This window comes from Trichoderma virens, assembly GCF_000170995.1.
Source record: "Trichoderma virens Gv29-8 chromosome Unknown TRIVIscaffold_89, whole genome shotgun sequence".
Taxonomy (NCBI): domain Eukaryota; kingdom Fungi; phylum Ascomycota; class Sordariomycetes; order Hypocreales; family Hypocreaceae; genus Trichoderma; species Trichoderma virens.
The window spans coordinates 958,658-975,690 of NW_014013660.1; the positions used below are offsets into that span (position 1 = coordinate 958,658).

A 17,033-nucleotide genomic window follows, 5' to 3' on the forward strand; every position below is an offset into this window, starting at 1 on the left:
TTTGAAGGAATGAATTGGGGGCGGACTGTAGCAAGAAGATTGCGCGGCGATGGGATTTTTTTGTTTTGGCATGCTAGATAGGTAGATTTCATGACTGCACAATACGATACATTACGCGCTCTATCTGTCCCGTTTTCATCACACAAAGAGTGAAGGATGAAGAATGAGTTGGGGCTTTGGATGGATTGGATGGCAATAGTGAGATTTTGATTGAGGAAGATTTTGCAATCTGAGACCGTATATGACATGTACCAAGGCCGTTGTAACAATGAAAGCTCTATCTAGGTATATGGTATTAAGGAAAATGATTCAATCGACTCGTCGCTATATGGAATACAACATGTAAAGAGGAAAGGAAAATTAAAGGAGAGAATAAGCTGGTGTCTCGAGCAAGGGGGGAGATGGATAATAAGAGGGGTGTAAAAAGAAAAGGTAAAACGCAGAAAAGACCGTCTTTTTTTTCGTTCCCGTGAATTGCTAGCAAAAAACACCACCCCCTTATTTGACAAAAAACGCCTCTTTTGCTCGGATTGTTTAAAAGGATTGGAATTAGTTTGAGTGGGTTTTGTGTTTGGTTTTTTTGCATTGTATGGAAGAGGTTTTGGTAAAGAGAAGGTGTGTGTGTGTATGTTGTATGTATGTGTATATATGTGATGTGGATGGTGTATATATGTATGCATATCCATGGAAGGGATTGTGAGTCAAAGCCCCGAAATAAAAAAAAAAAAAAAAGAGAAAAGAAAAGAGAAGAAAAATGAGTATTTCCCTGGTTTGCCGTGTTTCCGTTTCTTAGATTCCCCTGTTGATGCGCCGTCGTGTATATTTTTGGTTCGTTGGAAAAGACTGCCTCCGTATGACTTTTTTTTTTTATTTCCCCTGAGTTGAAGAATAGTAGAGGTTTTTTTTTTGTTTTGGTTTTTTGGGTTTTCTTCTTTTAGAAGAAATAATCTTGTAGGAAGTTGCCTGAACCCCATTGCCTTGGTCTTAGCAGCGCTGCCTGTTCCTGCGGCGTCAAAGTCTTTTCGTCTGCTGCCCTCGGCGTCGAAGCTTCACCAATCACGTCGCCCCTTTCCCACGTCTCGTCGGGGATTTCAAACGTCAGGTCGGCGTCCTTCATCTTGAGCCCGACCTGCCACCTCCCGAGCCAAGGCAAAAAGTTCTCGTGGCCACCGCAGGCCTCTCCGCCGTCGGGCTGGGCAACGTCGTACCAGCCGACGGAGCTGCTGGCGCAGTACTGCTTGGTGACGAGGCTGATCCAGCGGGAGGTGGCGGGGAGCTCGCCGTAGGAGCCGTTGCCGGCGGGGAGGGGCGGCATGACGAGCGTGGTGTTGAAGCCGAGGTGGTCGACCCAGCTGGTGGCGAAGGGGAAGCGCGGGACGAGGGACATGGGCTTGAAGGTGGTGGTGAAGAAGGGCCGGGACGAGGGCTGGGATTCGTCCGGGTTGGCGGGATCGTCGTGAGGGAAGATTTGGATGGTGGTGGAGCCGTCGGGGTGGTGGTCCCAGACGAATTTGGCGAGATGTTTGGGGGTGTTCCAGTCTGAGAGGAGGAGTGTTAGTCTTGTATAAGCAGAGTTGAGGATGGGAGGGGGGGCTTGGAGAGGATGAGAACGAAAAAGGGGACAAGGGGAATGATGATATCCCCCAGTTCCATCACAAAGGTGAATTATCAACAAACAAAGCAAACTTACTCGTCCTCCCGTTGAAACAACTATTCGGTGTCGAAACATAGATTCTCGTAATCTTGGGATTGCAGCCCTTCTTCTTCTCGCCCCCGGGCTCCGTCCTCTCCCACTCAAAGCTGCCCGGTGCAACCAGCATCTCGTCGTACGGCCCCACAGGCGAGTCCCTGTAGCTCAGGATCTGGATCATGCTCAGCCCGCCAACCGGTCTGCTAAGCGTCTCGTCGGCAAACGACGTCTTGCCCTCGAGCGGCGAGTATGCATGCTCGGGCAGAGAGTTAGCGGCTGAGGGAGGCGTCCAGAAGGAAAAGGTGTAGATGTCGCCGCGGAGGGCCCATTTCGGCGGGATATGCTTGATTGGGCCACCCATTGATTCAGGGGGCACCTTCACCTCCATGGTCTCTGACGGGGGTGATTGGGATAGAGGCTGGGGTTTGCTGCTGGGGAGGTCTCGAAGTAGCAGAGGGAAAGAGGCCGAAGGCAGAGTATCATTGACGCTGACTTGGGTCGTGGGCGTCGATGGGATGCTGGCTTCGGTTGATGCAGCCGAGGCATCCTCCCAGGGCGACGTTGACACGGGTGACAGGGGTGAGCACGGCTGGTCGTTGCTGCTTTCGTCTTCTTGGGCCTTGAGAGAGGTGTCGACAACGAAGAGATGAGGAGGCTTTGCCCTGGCGTTGGGATAAGGCGAAGAACGCAGAGGAGGAGTTTGTGGAGAGTCGTTATGAGACATGATTTGATATGTTGATGAGAGAAGACGATGAGTTTTGAGAGTTACGTCCGAGGAAGAGAGGTTGCCTCGTGAGAGAGTCGGATAGGAACCTGACTTGCAGGCGTGGGAATAATGCCGTGGTCCAGCTACAAGCAGGAGAGATTATGAAGGAGAAAACGGAATCAAGTGCCCCCAATGTGACGACGATGACAAAGGTTGGGAGATGGAAATGAAGAAAAAGGAAAAAAAGGAAAAACCCCGAATTAAAGAACGAGGGCGAGGAAGACGGCAGAGAGTCTCTTGGACTACTGCATAGGCGAGAGTGGTGGTGTGTGAGTCGGCTGAGAATGAGCCAAGGGGGGTGGGTATGCCAGCCGTTAAAGATTCAAAAAAGAGACGGAGTTGCAGGAATTCCGGTTGCGCTACCCAGCTCTATCAATTAACAAGCAGGACAGCTAGTGCAAAAGGGCCCTCGGGAGCCAAGTGGAGGCTGTGGACGCCCGGCCTTTCGATCTCGGCGCGGCAATAGGGCTTGATGTCCGAGTGTTTTTTTCAGCTGGGTTGTACTTGAGGATCCGGGATGCTTGTGCGGAGCTCATGTATGCGCTCCGGGATAGAGTCGTATATATATACGAGTAATATATACGGTGTATATATGCGTGTTTTCAACGTGACAATGGTTGAAAAAGTTACCAAAGCATCAAAGGGGAATCATGAAGAAGAGAAAGGAGGAGGAGGAGGAGGAGGAGGAGGCAGGAGGAGGATGAAAGAAATGCCAAAAGGGTCGAAATAAGGTGTAGCCGAGGTGGATTAGAGGAACGGGTACAATTTCAAAAAGATGAACAAGGCTAAAAGAGAGAGTGAGTGCAGCAAAAGGCCAGCCGCAGGCAAGTGAGACGATGCTGTGCTTTGTTGGTCTCAGGTCTTAGTCTCTTCGCCACGGCATGCGGCGTGGATGGGGGGTCCGGGCCCCGAAAAGAGACAAGATCACGACAAAGGGACACAAAGAGGGCCTGCCCCAGCTTTCACCCCCCCCCTCAGGTCGAAAAGAGGAATGTTGGTTCAGGACTGGGTCCAGAACCAGCAGCTTGGCAGAGCGTGCGCGAAGCCTGCATGGAAAAAAAAAAGCCCAAGCACCTGCAATGCAGCTTCTCCGCACTGCTGGGTTCAAGGGAGTTTGTCACTCGTGCTTTGTATGCAATGTTGGTTGGGGGGGGAGTCTATCCCGGCCGTTCTGAAAAACCAATGAGTATTAAGGTGAAAGAAACGGAAGGGAGTGTGTGTGTGTGTGTGTGCGTGTAGGGGCGCGAGAGGGATTGGCTGCAGACTTGGCTGACTGAAGCGTGTCAGAACGGGGAGAGAGAAGAAGAAGGAGGAGATTGGACGAAGAGCGGGAGTGTCCCAGCACAAAGTTTAGGCTGGCTTGGCGATCGAGCAGCGGGATGGATGGATGGATGGAAGATGGATATGGAATATGGATATGGATAGGATATACAGGTACCTACTAATACTAGCAGGCCTGGGTCCGGGTCCGGGTCCGTCTGGATCAAGGAGCTTGTACTCGCATGTACGTACATACACACTTGTATGGATATGGGTTATGGAGCTGGATGGGGGATAGATAGGTAGGTATGGATATGATATGGATAATGGATAATGCTCGTACGGAGTACACGTAGCAGTATGTACTCGTAGTATACTCGTAGATGGAGATGGAGATGGAGATGGAATGAGTCTGGACATGGGCTTACGTTTTGCTTGTAAGTGGTGGTTGGATGGATGGACGGTTGGTTGTACAGCATCTGTATGCACGTACTTAGAGGTACAGCCCCGAGGCAAGACAACGACAAGACAAGACACCGAAAAAAGACAGAGAGGAGAGAATGAGCGAGGCAAGAAAAGATGGTTGCGTGACGGGGCAAGCCAAGGGAACTGTTGATCCTTGTCTCACTGCGTTGATCCCGGTCTGGATACATGCTACAGCCCAGGTACAGGTACAAGCACCGTAGGGGTCCCCTCTGGCCTGGGTTCCCGGGTTTTGCAGCTGTTCCTGTACCTGTACCTGTTCCTGCCTCTAGGGGCTACCGGACCGATACCGCGTGGTACAATCTAAGATGACATACATGTGTGGGCGAGACGTGTTGTAGCATTGGCGCCAGGTAGACCGACGCGGGTGCGGATCCGACGGTACATTCCTCAGCCGCAGTAATACGCCGCACGGCAAGGTACTATCAGGGCTGGCACGGAGTTTATGCAGCCATCAAGCTAGGGGGCTACTTCAAGGCCCGGACAATTCTGGGTACCGGTACACTGATAGAGGGTCTGCATCGGTATCGCGTCAGTACTAAGGCGTACACACACTCGTTCATGATGCTCTAACACAGGCCAGCACGTGGGAATGCATGCACTCGGACGCGTGCATTCGTGACTAATTAGCCACGATGCTCCGTACTGTATGTATGTACTCCTGCTCTGGATTCCCATCTCTGGCTTGCTATTCGCGACAGCCGGCGTGGAGTATCCCGATTCAGCATCACCGCTCGGAAAGCTCCAATCCCCGTATTCCGTACAAGTTACGAAAAGGGAACGTCTTGTGTCTCCCTTGTTCCGCCAAGGGGAGTGACAGGACATGCTGAAAAAAGGACAGTAGTGAGAGAAAAAAAAAAGCAACGGACACTTTCAGAACGACCAAAAGCCCACTAATAACGGCGCCTCCAAGCCTAGCGTCTTTCTGTCTCTTGTCTAGGGCCGGGCCAAGATGTGCAAAACAGGGTAGAAACTCCAGCCAAATCTCAGAGTGTCGCACGGACGGCTTGCTAGGCTTGACAGGGAACCTTCAGACCAGAGGGAAGGGGACGCGAGGCGAGGAGGGTGTCCATCGGGGCTGAAGCCCAAGTGAGGCGCGATTCATTGGACACGCCCCCGGTTTGCGTAAGTGATGGGTGAATCAGCGTTGCTTTGAATACTAATCTTGCCCAAACGATGGCGATACGAGCACGCGGACGCTTTGTATAAAGATGAGAGGAGCGTGACGGCGGTGTCATGTCGTTGGTAATATTAGTCCCACGCTTGGCCGGTTGACAGGCTGCAGTAGTCGACAGAGTCCATCTGTCTTGGCTGTCTTGGAAGCATCCGTCGTTGTAGCTAATCATTACATGAGCGTACACTCCGTACACGTATAGGTGCTGTAAGAGCAGGCATTTGGACCTCGCTTGGCGCTCTCAGCAATTCAATGGTCGACTTCCCTGCAGCATCTCAGCCACGGAACATGCTCCGGAGCACTAGCAGAGACCAGGGGTCGGCGTGCTGGCCAGATGACCATCTTCAATGGCACTACGAGCAATGGGTGATGCTGCTAAAGCAGCTGTGCTGAGACAAACGTGATGGAAACTCCCCCAAGCTAAATGGGAAAGCTGTCGCGCAGATGAGCACCTCGCCTTGTTTCATCGATACCGTGCCTTGCCGTAGTGACACAAGCAGCCAATTTGAACCAAGAGATGCGAATCGACGTAATACCCACAAACATATGGATATGGTCGCCGTCTAATATCGCCCAGCTCCGTACTCCTGCATCGCCGGAGACTAAAAAGAAACGAGAAGAGAGCCCTCTGCTGCTACTGGCTTTCGCACGGCACTTCGCAAAGAAAACGACGACTAGTTCCCTATCAAAGACACGCCCCCTGGCATTCTCTCGTCTCTCTCTTTTCACATGTCTCCGGGATTATTACCAAGCATGCAGAAACCCCAAACAGCTGAATAAAGAAGCGTCAATCCCAAAGTCCATGGACTTTCCACATGTCTTTTGTTTCCGCCATTGTTGGCCCCGGGGAGCTGCAATTCCCTCGTTCCCATTGGGATACAGCACCATACCACCCTCCATCCATCCATCCATCCACTTTTTGCATATGGACGGACACCTCTCTGTTTTTGCCTTCCCGTTTCCGTGCCCCCCCAACGTTGTAACCTCTTTTTCTCAAGCTTCTTTATTCAAACTGTGTTTCTAGCTCTTATTTTCCCGTCCCGGTGGAGAGACAACCGGAGTGGAGTTGGATTTTTTTTTTTTTTTTTTTGTCTTTTTCTTTTTTCGCAACGGTAAATCTTTCCGCTTCCTTTGTTCCCGTCAGAATCGGTTCGCTCGTGTTTCATCTCCGCTGCAGGTCAGCACCTAAAAAGACAAGACAGCAACACGCACACACCACAAAGTGGACTCTATTGCTAGTCGGGACCTCGGCACAAGTTTCATGGACGGCACTCCGGCCCTACCTAAGGCATAAAAAAGAGCTTTTTTTATGGAGGCCGTTTTATTCTATTCTATTTTTTGTCCTGGTTGCCTCAGAAGGCTAACCCGATTTCTGCTATTGCGCGAGCAAGGGGGGGTTCGTTGACGGAGAAAAAAAAGGAGGCAAACAAGGACAGATGAAGTAAAAAGGTGATGAGCTAGGAGCTGAAAAGTCCGGCAGAGCTTAAAACAAAAAGCTCTACACAAGGAAATGTGTCGAAACTCGCCGAGGATGCTTATTCCTACTTAGTTCTGCTGCAGCCCAGCCCAGCCCAGCCCAGCCCAACCCAGCCGAGTTTGCAGTGTTGCATCCGCCGGCCACATTCAGATACGCATATGTACGGAGTACATACTGTAGCACTTTGGGCAAGCATTGTTGCGTTGCAGAGCCAAGGAGGAGGGGGGGAGAAAAAAACGGGGGGGAAGGGTTGCCGCCATGATACGCCAACACGCGACTGTTCCTGATCTTTTTTCCGTTCTGGAAGGAAAAAAAGGGCCAAGATGTGCAAGTAGAGGACCCAGCATGGGGGGGGGAGTGCGCTTTGCCCAGCCTTTTCGATTGCGCGCGGAAACGGAGACTCGGATGGTCTTTTTGAGATCTGCTTATACGACCCAAGAGAGGCGATCCCCATAGCCGTACACGAGCCTCTTTGAGCTTCACAACGTCTTCAAATAGGCTGTTTGACGCAGTGATACCCGTTGACCCAACCAACGCTCTGTCAAGAACCCTCGTTAACTACCAACAGAGCAAAAAGAGGCCCGGTCCGGCCCCCCTTTCGGTATCCCCGGCCATTCCCTCTTCGTCCCGCCCCAGCATCACAACTGGGACTCTCATCTGCCACTCTGCGGTGCAGCAACACAACCAACAACAACATTTTGCGTGCTTTTTGTTTCTTGGCTCTTTTTTTTTCCCTCTTCGTGCCACTCGTATCTGGCAAATCGCAAGCCTCCGTGCCGGATCCCGAGGCTCTGGTCCCGATCCCTCCGTCCTCTTAATTTAGTTTAAGGTGCTCCGTACCCTGGTCGTCTGGTCGGTTGCACCCTTCAAGACTGGCTTGCGAGCTCCTTCCTCTCTGTGTAGATGCTTCAGTGCCCGAGCGCAGGTCATGTTCGATCACGGCCCTGCAACGGATTCCCTTCCCTGCAGTCCGGCGCCGCCGATTGTCCAATTCAGACCTTCTTCTTTTTGCTCCAGGCTTCCTTTTGCAATTCCCGTTTCCGTAATACTTCGTATGCAATGGCAGAATCCCATCGTGTTGTTCCACTGTATCCGTAGATATCACCACCACAAGGAGCGGGCACATTCCGAAGGGCGTTTTCCTCCCTCTCCACAGTCGCAATGTAACAAGTCAAGTCCCAACTTTCATGCCGCCGTCGCGATTCGGCAAGTGTCGGTGTACTTGCTGCGCCTGTAGTAGATAGTAATCACTTCGCCCATCAACACTCTGACAATGGAAGGCTGGCGAGGAAACCCGGTGAGCCCGCATGTATGTCTCCGAATACTTTCCTTCTTTCCTATCGTATCATCATGGCTTCATTTGAATTCGCAATCGCATCTCGCACTTTGTCGGATATCCGAATTCCTTTTTCTTTCCGCTCCATGCCAACCTATCCTTGATCGGAGTATAACTTCTTCGCCCTCTTCGCTGCCTTTTTTTCTTCTTCTTCTGCCCACTGCGAAATCTGGAATCAGTTCGCATACATCGCTCCGAATATACGCATACGCAGATACTTGGTCCACGATTGACCCCCTCAAAAGGCCCGCGGACCCCCGATCAGCCTCACTGGACTGGGAGCCTTGTCTGGGAAGAGAGAACCTGGCCCCCGAAAACGTGCAGCAGCCACACCCTTCCACCACGCTGGAATTCCGTACAAGACACGTCAAGAATCTAGTGCGGCCCCCATACCCGTTTCTAATTACCAACGACCAACAACCAGACAAATCACAAAGACCCCCCTCGCCTGTGCTACATAGAGTATCATGCATATATAGTACCATAAACCACATGTATGGCTGCATGGAACATGCCTTTTGGATGACCTGTATCTTTCAGGACGGTCCCGATCCAACCATTCCCCCGTCCAACCACCTGCACGTTTTGCTGTAAATCACATTCCACGCCGAAACGCTAGACATACAGTATGCCTTGAACACCAATCAACCGTCCCCTTCCATCCGAGCAACTCACAACATGCATAACTCAAATACAAAAGATCCTAAACCCCTCAGAACCGTTGGATTCTGCAAATCGCTGCGTCATTTTCGTCAACTGCATTCCGGATCGTTCCCAACCTCGGTAGCCTTCACGCACGTGTCTTCTGCTTGCTGATTCACATGCCCATCTGTACAACATGAGGCTGCAGAGCACATTCCATTAGCTTCAAGCTCGGTCGTCACCATCCTTCCGACCCTTAGACTTGCCAAGTAACTCCTCCCCCCCCCCCCCGAGCATTGCCCTTGTCTGACACACCAACACTTCATTTCGGTCATCGTCCTTCGTCTTTATCCACACGCTCCATTCATCGGGAACCTCCCGATCAACACCCCGCAAATCCTTGCCCGGCAGATCACTTTGCCACCATCACAGGTTCCTTCAAGCAATGGCACATGCATATCCCTCCGGTGAACGTGCAACTACGAGTCTGATTGATCTCGATTTGATTCAATGAGAGGCACCGTGGCAAACATGTGCCGAAAGCCACCCCCCAGGGAGTGTTATCTATCACAGCACCGTAGACAGAGCACCGTAGACACAGCACCTGGTATCAAATGTTTTCGGTAGCTAAATTGTCAGCGTTAATGAATTCACAAGACATTACGTACATTACGCGGTGGAACAACCACCACCATGCAAATCACCGTCGTTAATAGACTCCCAAAATTACCCACGACATTACCACCCAACGATCCATCCATCTTCATCTCCCTAACTTGTTACGCCGGAAGGAGTAGACATGTCTTGCACCCTTCGGCTATGCTACTCCCACATTGCCAACCTCAACGTCGGCCGACCCCAATCCGGGAATTCAACTTCGCTCTCGGGCAATCTCACCCTACTGCTGCTGATACTGATGTAGAGTCCCGTCACTTGCTCTGGGCTGACCTCTTTCCCATCGATGCCAGCAATGCGAAAGTGCAAAGTCTTTTGAAGAAACGGGACCACTGAATTTGGTTCAAGGTCTGTGATTGCTCCCAGGTTAACGAGCTTCATCAAGGCCATGGTCAACGGCACTGTTCCGGAAATTTTAGAATGAGAGCCGCTCATTCCGCTCATGGTGAAGATTCCCACTGATCCAATGAGATTTGGAGCAACCCCCCAAGCGTCGACATCGTCTGACGGGTCGCCGGCAAAGAAGTAAATGCTGAATGAGCCACCCAAGGCTCCGTGGTTAACATGTACATTTGCGATCCACTCTGTATAATGGTCGTCTGCAGCATCGCTCTTCACGTCCATTTTGAAACCAGGTTGCGGCCCTTTGACTCCTGGGGTACCCTTCCATAACCCACTGGGCCGCCGGTGCTGTGCCTGACTCTTGACCCGAATCATGGCCGGACTGTTCTTCCCAAGCCATCTGTTGATCTTCCTGATCAACTTGTTTCGTGGGCTGTCACCGTCACCGGGCAGAGCTGACGAGTCTCCGTATGCGTAGCCAAACACTTCAGTTGTTCTAGACATGTCAGAATCCCAGAAAGTGCCGTCGGCCGAAGACATGAAGGGTGTAAGAGGTGTGCTGGAGTTTTGCATCGTTCCTTTCAACGCTGTGTATGTAGTCTCTCCAGACACTTGGGGTGTTATCCATGCCGTGGGATTGAGGAGCTGCCACATTGATATCAATCTGTCCGTCATGGCGTGATGTAAAAAGAAGAGCGGATCGAAAGAAGACAGAGGAACATAGGTCATATGGCCCCTAGATCCGCCATATATGTGAACAATGTCGTGAATAGCCTCGATGGAGTCCAGGTAGCTGAGATTCTGGGAGATTGCGTAATTCTTGTTGCTAAACGAATCGAATTCGTGATAACTGGAGAAGAGTATGTATAATCGCTGCTGTATCTCTGGTAATTTGGCGAGCAAGGCTGTGTTCACTTGGTCGTTCATTGAAGGAGGTTCCAGTTCGCTGATGTCGGTATTTGGAGCTCGCTTTGTCTCATTCCAGCTTCGCAGCTGTGAATTGTTAGCAGCTGGTGAGTTTCACGCCGTCGTAAATTCACACGTACCGGGGGCCAGATGAGTGCTTCTCCATCCAACGGATGAAATGAGTAAGAGTACAGCGGGTTTCGAATAATCTGAACGCCATTGGGGCCGTATTGTGTCATAGTAGAATTCCAAAAGACATCTGGGAAGTGACTTTGACCATTTGGTGCAGGAGATGCCCAGTCCCAGTATGGGAGTCGAAAGTCCGAGGCAGCTTGCATATAGAGCAAGCGTTCAGTTGCATTGTTAAACATGCGAGAAATGGCACCGGCAAGCTTGAATAACTCTTGCTATGGGAAACAGAGTCAGCGTCTCACCCAACGAACGATATACAGCCGGAACCGACACTGGCTATCTGGGTATGAAAACAGGCTCACCTCGTACAAGGCAAGATATGGCCGGTGCCACGTTGGAAATAGGACTGAACTATGTGGACAGTAGCCTGACTGGCTCGCTCCTGCTGCTGGTCCAACACCGTTCCATGTCACAAAGGGCACACCGTGTATCCCTAAACGCAGACATACATCAGAGCGATGTAGGCAATGCCGAGTCGATATGGGACCTCACTCACCAGCAACTTGGTAATACGACAGGGGATCGTCCTGACTGACTGACTGAAACATACTCAGAGCCAGAATGAACAGATCCCATTTGTATTTGTCTGCCTTGACGTCGCGAATCTCGAGTCTCAGGGGTGTGCTTCCATTGGATGCCAGCGGCAGGCGACTGACGACGATTGGTGCATTGGGATCTTGTCGGCGAGTGAGAGATACCACATCGACACCAAAGTCATAATCCTGGGCAGATACTAGAGAGACAATGGAGTTCAAGACCCAGCCGATGTACACAAGGAAACGCATGATTTGACCTTGGCTCTTCGTTCAAGAGACTCGGTTATAAGTGGTTGCCGGGTTCGGCGCCTGGGCGCAGATGCTGGTTCCAGCCGCACGTCAATATGCTAAGAGTGTTGGATAGTAGATTGACAGAGGGCAAAAGAGAGAGAATAAATGGCGAAAAGCAAGAGACAAGAGTGCTGATAACTGTCGGTTATCTTGTGCCAAAAGATCAGAATAGCGGCGGTGAAGAGTCCTGCAAATGACGGCCAAGATAAGGGAAAGTTCAAAAAGGAATATCGGCTCAATGGTGTCCGATTGAACGAAGGCGCAACAGCCGACTCTGTGGACGAGAAGAAAAGAAAGAGAAGCAGAAGAATGACTGGGAAAAAAAAATAATCCAAGAGAAAAAAAATGTTGGAGAGCAGCTGGCAGAAAGGAAAGGTAGGCCTCAAGGCACCTTCCCAGAAGACTTGGTACCAACGCCAAGGTACCGCCTCGGCCAGGATATCCGGATTTCCAGCCTTTTGGGAAATCAGCTTCTGGCCACGTGAAGCTGCACATCAACTTACTTTTCTCAACTCTAAGAGTCAAGTCTCGAGTCTCTCTTGCCTTGCTATTCCGTCGCCCATTCGGTTTTCAGCCAATCCGAGCCGATCATGAGGCGATGCTCTCTCTAGCAAGTGACTTGGCTTTGTCTTGGCTCAACAAACAGAGAAAGAAAAAGACCAGACAGGAAGGATGAGCTTCTGTTTCTCACTCTCGCGTGGTCTGATGAGTTTCAGGGCTCAGGGGCCAAGACACCACGTTGGAGCTGGATGGAAGCAGCAACAGGAGGACAGGACAGGAGCGTCTTGGATCGTCTCATTTATGCTCCGTTACACAAATCTCTTTTAATAATAGATCCAAATTTCATCACATCGTGCCGCTTTATCCGCCCCGCACAGCTGACGGGAGCCTGCATATCGACTACCGTCACACAAGAAAAAATGATCCCCTGGTATCATCAGGTCGAGACCCTATGATCGTTGAGCTATGAGACCTTCACAAACTGAGAAATTGAGCCGTGGCGTCATTCTTCGTCATGCCGTGGCTTAGATAAACAGTAATTCTTAATCACATTGCCCAAATATGCATCTAATACCTTACTAATGCAGCCATCAACGTATATACAACCCCATTTTGTATCCCATCCAATACATTACTTTTGTCTCAAACAAGCAATTATGCAGCAGCCGAAATCTGCTTCAACGGCTTCATCGGTCCCTTGCGAGGCTCGTCTGTCCGGTCTATCCTATACTTCAGTTTGACGCCCATGGCTGCCAGTTCCACATCCAAGAACTTGAGCGCACCAGGTACCACAACCTGCGTCGTCTGGTCGCCGCCAACCCAGCAGTTGCCCTGACCATCTTCCCAAATCTCTCCTTGGATTTCCGTCAGGTCGATGCCCTCGCTGTCATCGAGCCTGACAGCACAGTTTCGGCAACGGACCATGCTGGGAGCCTTCTTCTTTCCTGGCGCAAATTGGGATACCGTGGGCTGCACAGACAAGAATGATCCGCAGCGACGGCAAATCCATGATCGGGTATAATCTGAGCAGTTGAGCAATCTGTCTTGCAGCAAGAATGCTGTTCCGTGTGCCAACAGGGCATCACGCTCCATTTCTCCCACACGGATACCACCACCTCTCTTTCTGCCCTTGATGGGCTGGCCTGTCGTGGGCACCACAGGACCGGTAGTTCGCACCTGGTACTTGTCGTTAACCATGTGACGCAGTCTCTGGTAGTAGACTACACCGATGTAGATGTCGGCGCCGAGCTCCTCTCCGGTAATGCCAGAGTACATTGGCTCGTTTCCGTGATAGTTGAATCCGGCCTTCATAAGCTGGTGTCCGAAATAGTCTGCTGCCGTGTTCTCCTCGTCAAACCTGAATGGGGTAGAATCTTGCGCCAGTCCGTGCAGAGCACCGGCTTTTCCAGCCAGCGACTCGACGAACATACCAATTGTCATTCGGGACGGGAAAGCGTGAGGGTTGATGATGACATCAGGCTGAATACCCGTCTCGGAAAAGGGCATATCCACCATAGGCCATTTCTGTGACAAGACACCCTTCTGTCCGTGTCTAGATGAGAACTTGTCACCAATGACCGGGGAACGAGGGATACGGATCTTGATGGAAATCGTCTGCAGGGGCTCAGAACCTGATTCGGCACCAATCAGTCGGACCTCCTCGATGAATCCGATCTCCGAGTCCTTGTATTTCTCGTAGTGCGTGATTCCGTCAAGGTTGACCAGATTTCCGTTGTAATCGGGAGTGACGGTGTGCCATGCACACAAAACATCATCTTCCTTCACCATCCGGCCGACGTGCGGGAGACCATCGTCATCAAGCATGCCTTGGTACGCCGCGCTGACGTAGCTGTGAGGGGCGAAGCCAAACATTTTGACAACGCTCTTGGCGGCCCTGGTTCTCGAGTCGTCCTTGAGCGTGATTTTCTTGGTCTTGTACACTGTACCATGCCCGAAACCTCTTTCGTGAGCAGACTTGTTGATGATCATAGCATCGTCCATGTCGTAACCAGTGTATGAAATGACGGCAACAACAGCGTTCATGCCGTTGGGGAAATTGTCGAAGCCATAGGTGTTGTGAAGAGGTGCACGGACAATGGGGGTTTGACCAGTCTGTATCCTGTAAGATTTATTGTCTGTTCGGTGTCGAATGGCTGTACCGGGAGTTCCCATGGTTTGTTTACCCATCTGACACTGATACATGTTTCGGGGAGACTGGTTGAAGTCGGAGAACGGTGTCATATTGGCAAGAATGGAGAGCATGTTGGTTGGGTCAAATTCAACGTGTGTCGACACACCAGACTCAATTTCCTGCGGGACGACAGCAATCGACATGTAAGGCTGCTCGTGAGGGCCGACGTAGTCCTCCTTCTGTAAGGGCAGGTACTTGACTGGTCGAACCATTCTGGACGGGGTGGACGTCAGATAGAGACCTGGGTATGAACCGCCGTTTGATGGAGGCACATATCCAACCTCGAGCTGCAGAGGTACGTTGTGCGAGCCCTCGACTTTCCAGTATCTCAAGCAATCTCCGATTCGAAGCGATTCCTTGGGAGTAGACCATCCAATGATCTTGCCGTCCAGCATGACAACAACACTCTCGTCAGTGGATGCGGATGATGTCTCGACAGCACCCAGTTCAGCAACCAGCGCGGGAATATTGGAAACATCGACATAGTCAGTCATAATCTTGCACTTGTGCGTCATGTGGTTCAGCAAACCGCAGGGAGAACCATCAGGCGTGTGGACAGGACACATGAAGCCCCATGATTCTGGCAGCAGTTTACGCACGGCAGTCGTCTTGAGCTGGGCGAAGAAGGCACCACGGTGAACCATTCTGAAGTGGCTGATGAAACGCAAAAAGTTGAGCTTCTCTGCTACTACAGTGAAGCCTGCTGTTTGCTGTAGATCCAGACCGGAGGCACTCACCAGGTTGCCGGTGGAAAGGAAGTATTCGAGACCATTGGCAATGTTTTCGTTCGATTTTCTGAAAATACCACCAGGGAATTCCTTTCGGAACTCTTCGGAGGTGAATGACACGGCAGGGTGCCTTCTCAGATAGTCTCGGATAGCGGTACGAACGCTCACGCTAAGGAATTCATCCAGCCTCTCCTTCAAAATCTGCGAGTAAAGGAATCCACCGAGCAGAATTTCTTGGTTCTGGATGGCGTCAGGATTGTCGACGGCACATTCACCAGCGGCCAAAGCGTAGAGCTTCCGAATCATGAACAGCACCATGTGGAACTTGTCGAGATCTTGCTTCTCTGTGACATCGACATTGCCCAAGTGCACGCAGACAATCTTGCGCAGGAACTCAGTTCCCACCTCGTAATCTGACATGGTTTCCGGAACTCCCAGGACAACTCTGAACTTTTGGCCCAAGTACGCACGGGTTTCGGATTTGCTGTAGAGACGATAGGCCTTGTATGTTCTCAACAAGAGCTCCACTCTGTCTGTGAGGAAAGTATTCTGAGCCGCCTTAGAGCCCATGGGTCCAATCAGTCCCTCAAAGATTTCTCTGTCGTTGGTCTCAACCAGCGCCTTCAGAATCATGATGACGGGGATAAGGTATTCGTTCTTGCGCCAAGAAAACCTAAACGTCACGTTTCCATCCTTCAAATAGTGCAAAACATTTGTCTGAGACGTCTCGTCTGGTCGTACTGATCGAAGAATGATACCGTATGTGGTGTATCCCGCACCTCGATTTGTGAAACTCGGACGGTTGATGGCCATGGGGAAGTTTCGCTTGTTCACCTGCAGGAGACGGATAATCTTCTCATTACCGTTGACAATGAAGTATCCACCAAGCTCTTCAGACTCTTCTTTTCGTGAAACCAACAAGGCTGGTGAGTTGTTCTCGAGATGGCATCTGTTTGACTGTTTGTAGTGTAAGAGTACGGCTCCTCGAGGCTAAGAAAACGAGGAGAGATGTAGGAGGGTCAAACCTTGATCATAATGGGAACCTGGCCAAGCTCTCTAGTGAACTCGACAACGTCGCCTCCATTGATGCTGTACTCGAAAGTGGCGGAGAGCTTTCCTCTATATGTAGCGTGTCTCTCTCTGCACTCGGCAGGGAAAATTTCTCTGTTCAAGGCCAGCTTGTTGGACGGCGGCACCTGCGGCTTTTGTAGGGTTACCTCCTTGATCCGAATCTGGAGGCGGTTTTTGCCTTCTGGGCCAGCGCGGTCGTTGCCGTCGAGGAAAACTTTTGTGCCGATATCCGCCAGGCCATGGGCAAGAAGGCCGGGCTTTCCATCGCCGCGGAAGATGGCGTTGAACGACTCAATGTGAGGGTTGACTGCCAGCTGGAGGGCAGGATATGCGGAATGATCGGTAGGAGGATTTCTGAAGAGGTCCTGGCGACGCAGAGTATGGAACTGGTGGTCCCATTCCGTGCTGGTGGCTGATGGCGCCATGATGTCGAAGAGAAGTAGCTTTAAGCTCGAATCGCAGGTGGATGACGAGATAATAGGGGATTGATGAGATGCAATGCCTGATTTTTAGCGCATCGAGACAGGCAGCTTCTCCTTGTGCGCTGTGAATATTAATGAAGCGCCTGCCCCAACTCAATTGCAATTGGAGGCTATTCAGCAGACCCTTCGCAGGTAGCTTTGCGATTGCAGGGAAGAAAAAAAAAAGTTGTTGATAAGAATGGGTGAGTGGGTCACGAGATAGCACTATCGATAGCGACTATCCACAGTGACATAAGCATCCATGGCAAGCAAACGAGGCGGGGCAAGAGAGCGGGGCATATTTGTGGCTT

The 17,033-nt window shown here is 51.1% G+C and overlaps 3 protein-coding genes across 3 annotated transcripts; all 3 read right to left on the reverse strand.

Moving 5' to 3' along the window:
* Positions 1-934: 934 nt before the first annotated feature.
* TRIVIDRAFT_41968 (uncharacterized protein) lies at positions 935-2,051 on the reverse strand (the record flags this gene model as incomplete). The annotated part of the gene is made up of 2 exons (XM_014095918.1): positions 935-1,539; positions 1,691-2,051. The coding sequence occupies 2 exons, from the start codon at positions 2,049-2,051 to the stop codon at positions 935-937; spliced, it is 966 nt and encodes a 321-aa protein (XP_013951393.1).
* Positions 2,052-9,650: 7,599 nt separating this feature from the next.
* TRIVIDRAFT_161055 (uncharacterized protein) lies at positions 9,651-11,728 on the reverse strand (the record flags this gene model as incomplete). The annotated part of the gene is made up of 5 exons (XM_014095919.1): positions 9,651-10,102; positions 10,181-10,838; positions 10,892-11,158; positions 11,246-11,376; positions 11,440-11,728. 5 exons carry the CDS (start codon positions 11,726-11,728, stop codon positions 9,651-9,653), a joined length of 1,797 nt encoding a protein of 598 aa, XP_013951394.1.
* Positions 11,729-12,802: 1,074 nt separating this feature from the next.
* TRIVIDRAFT_183490 (uncharacterized protein) lies at positions 12,803-16,686 on the reverse strand (the record flags this gene model as incomplete). The annotated part of the gene is made up of 3 exons (XM_014095920.1): positions 12,803-13,687; positions 13,784-16,147; positions 16,216-16,686. 3 exons carry the CDS (start codon positions 16,684-16,686, stop codon positions 12,926-12,928), a joined length of 3,597 nt encoding a protein of 1,198 aa, XP_013951395.1.
* Between the last annotated feature and the right edge of the window lie 347 nt (positions 16,687-17,033).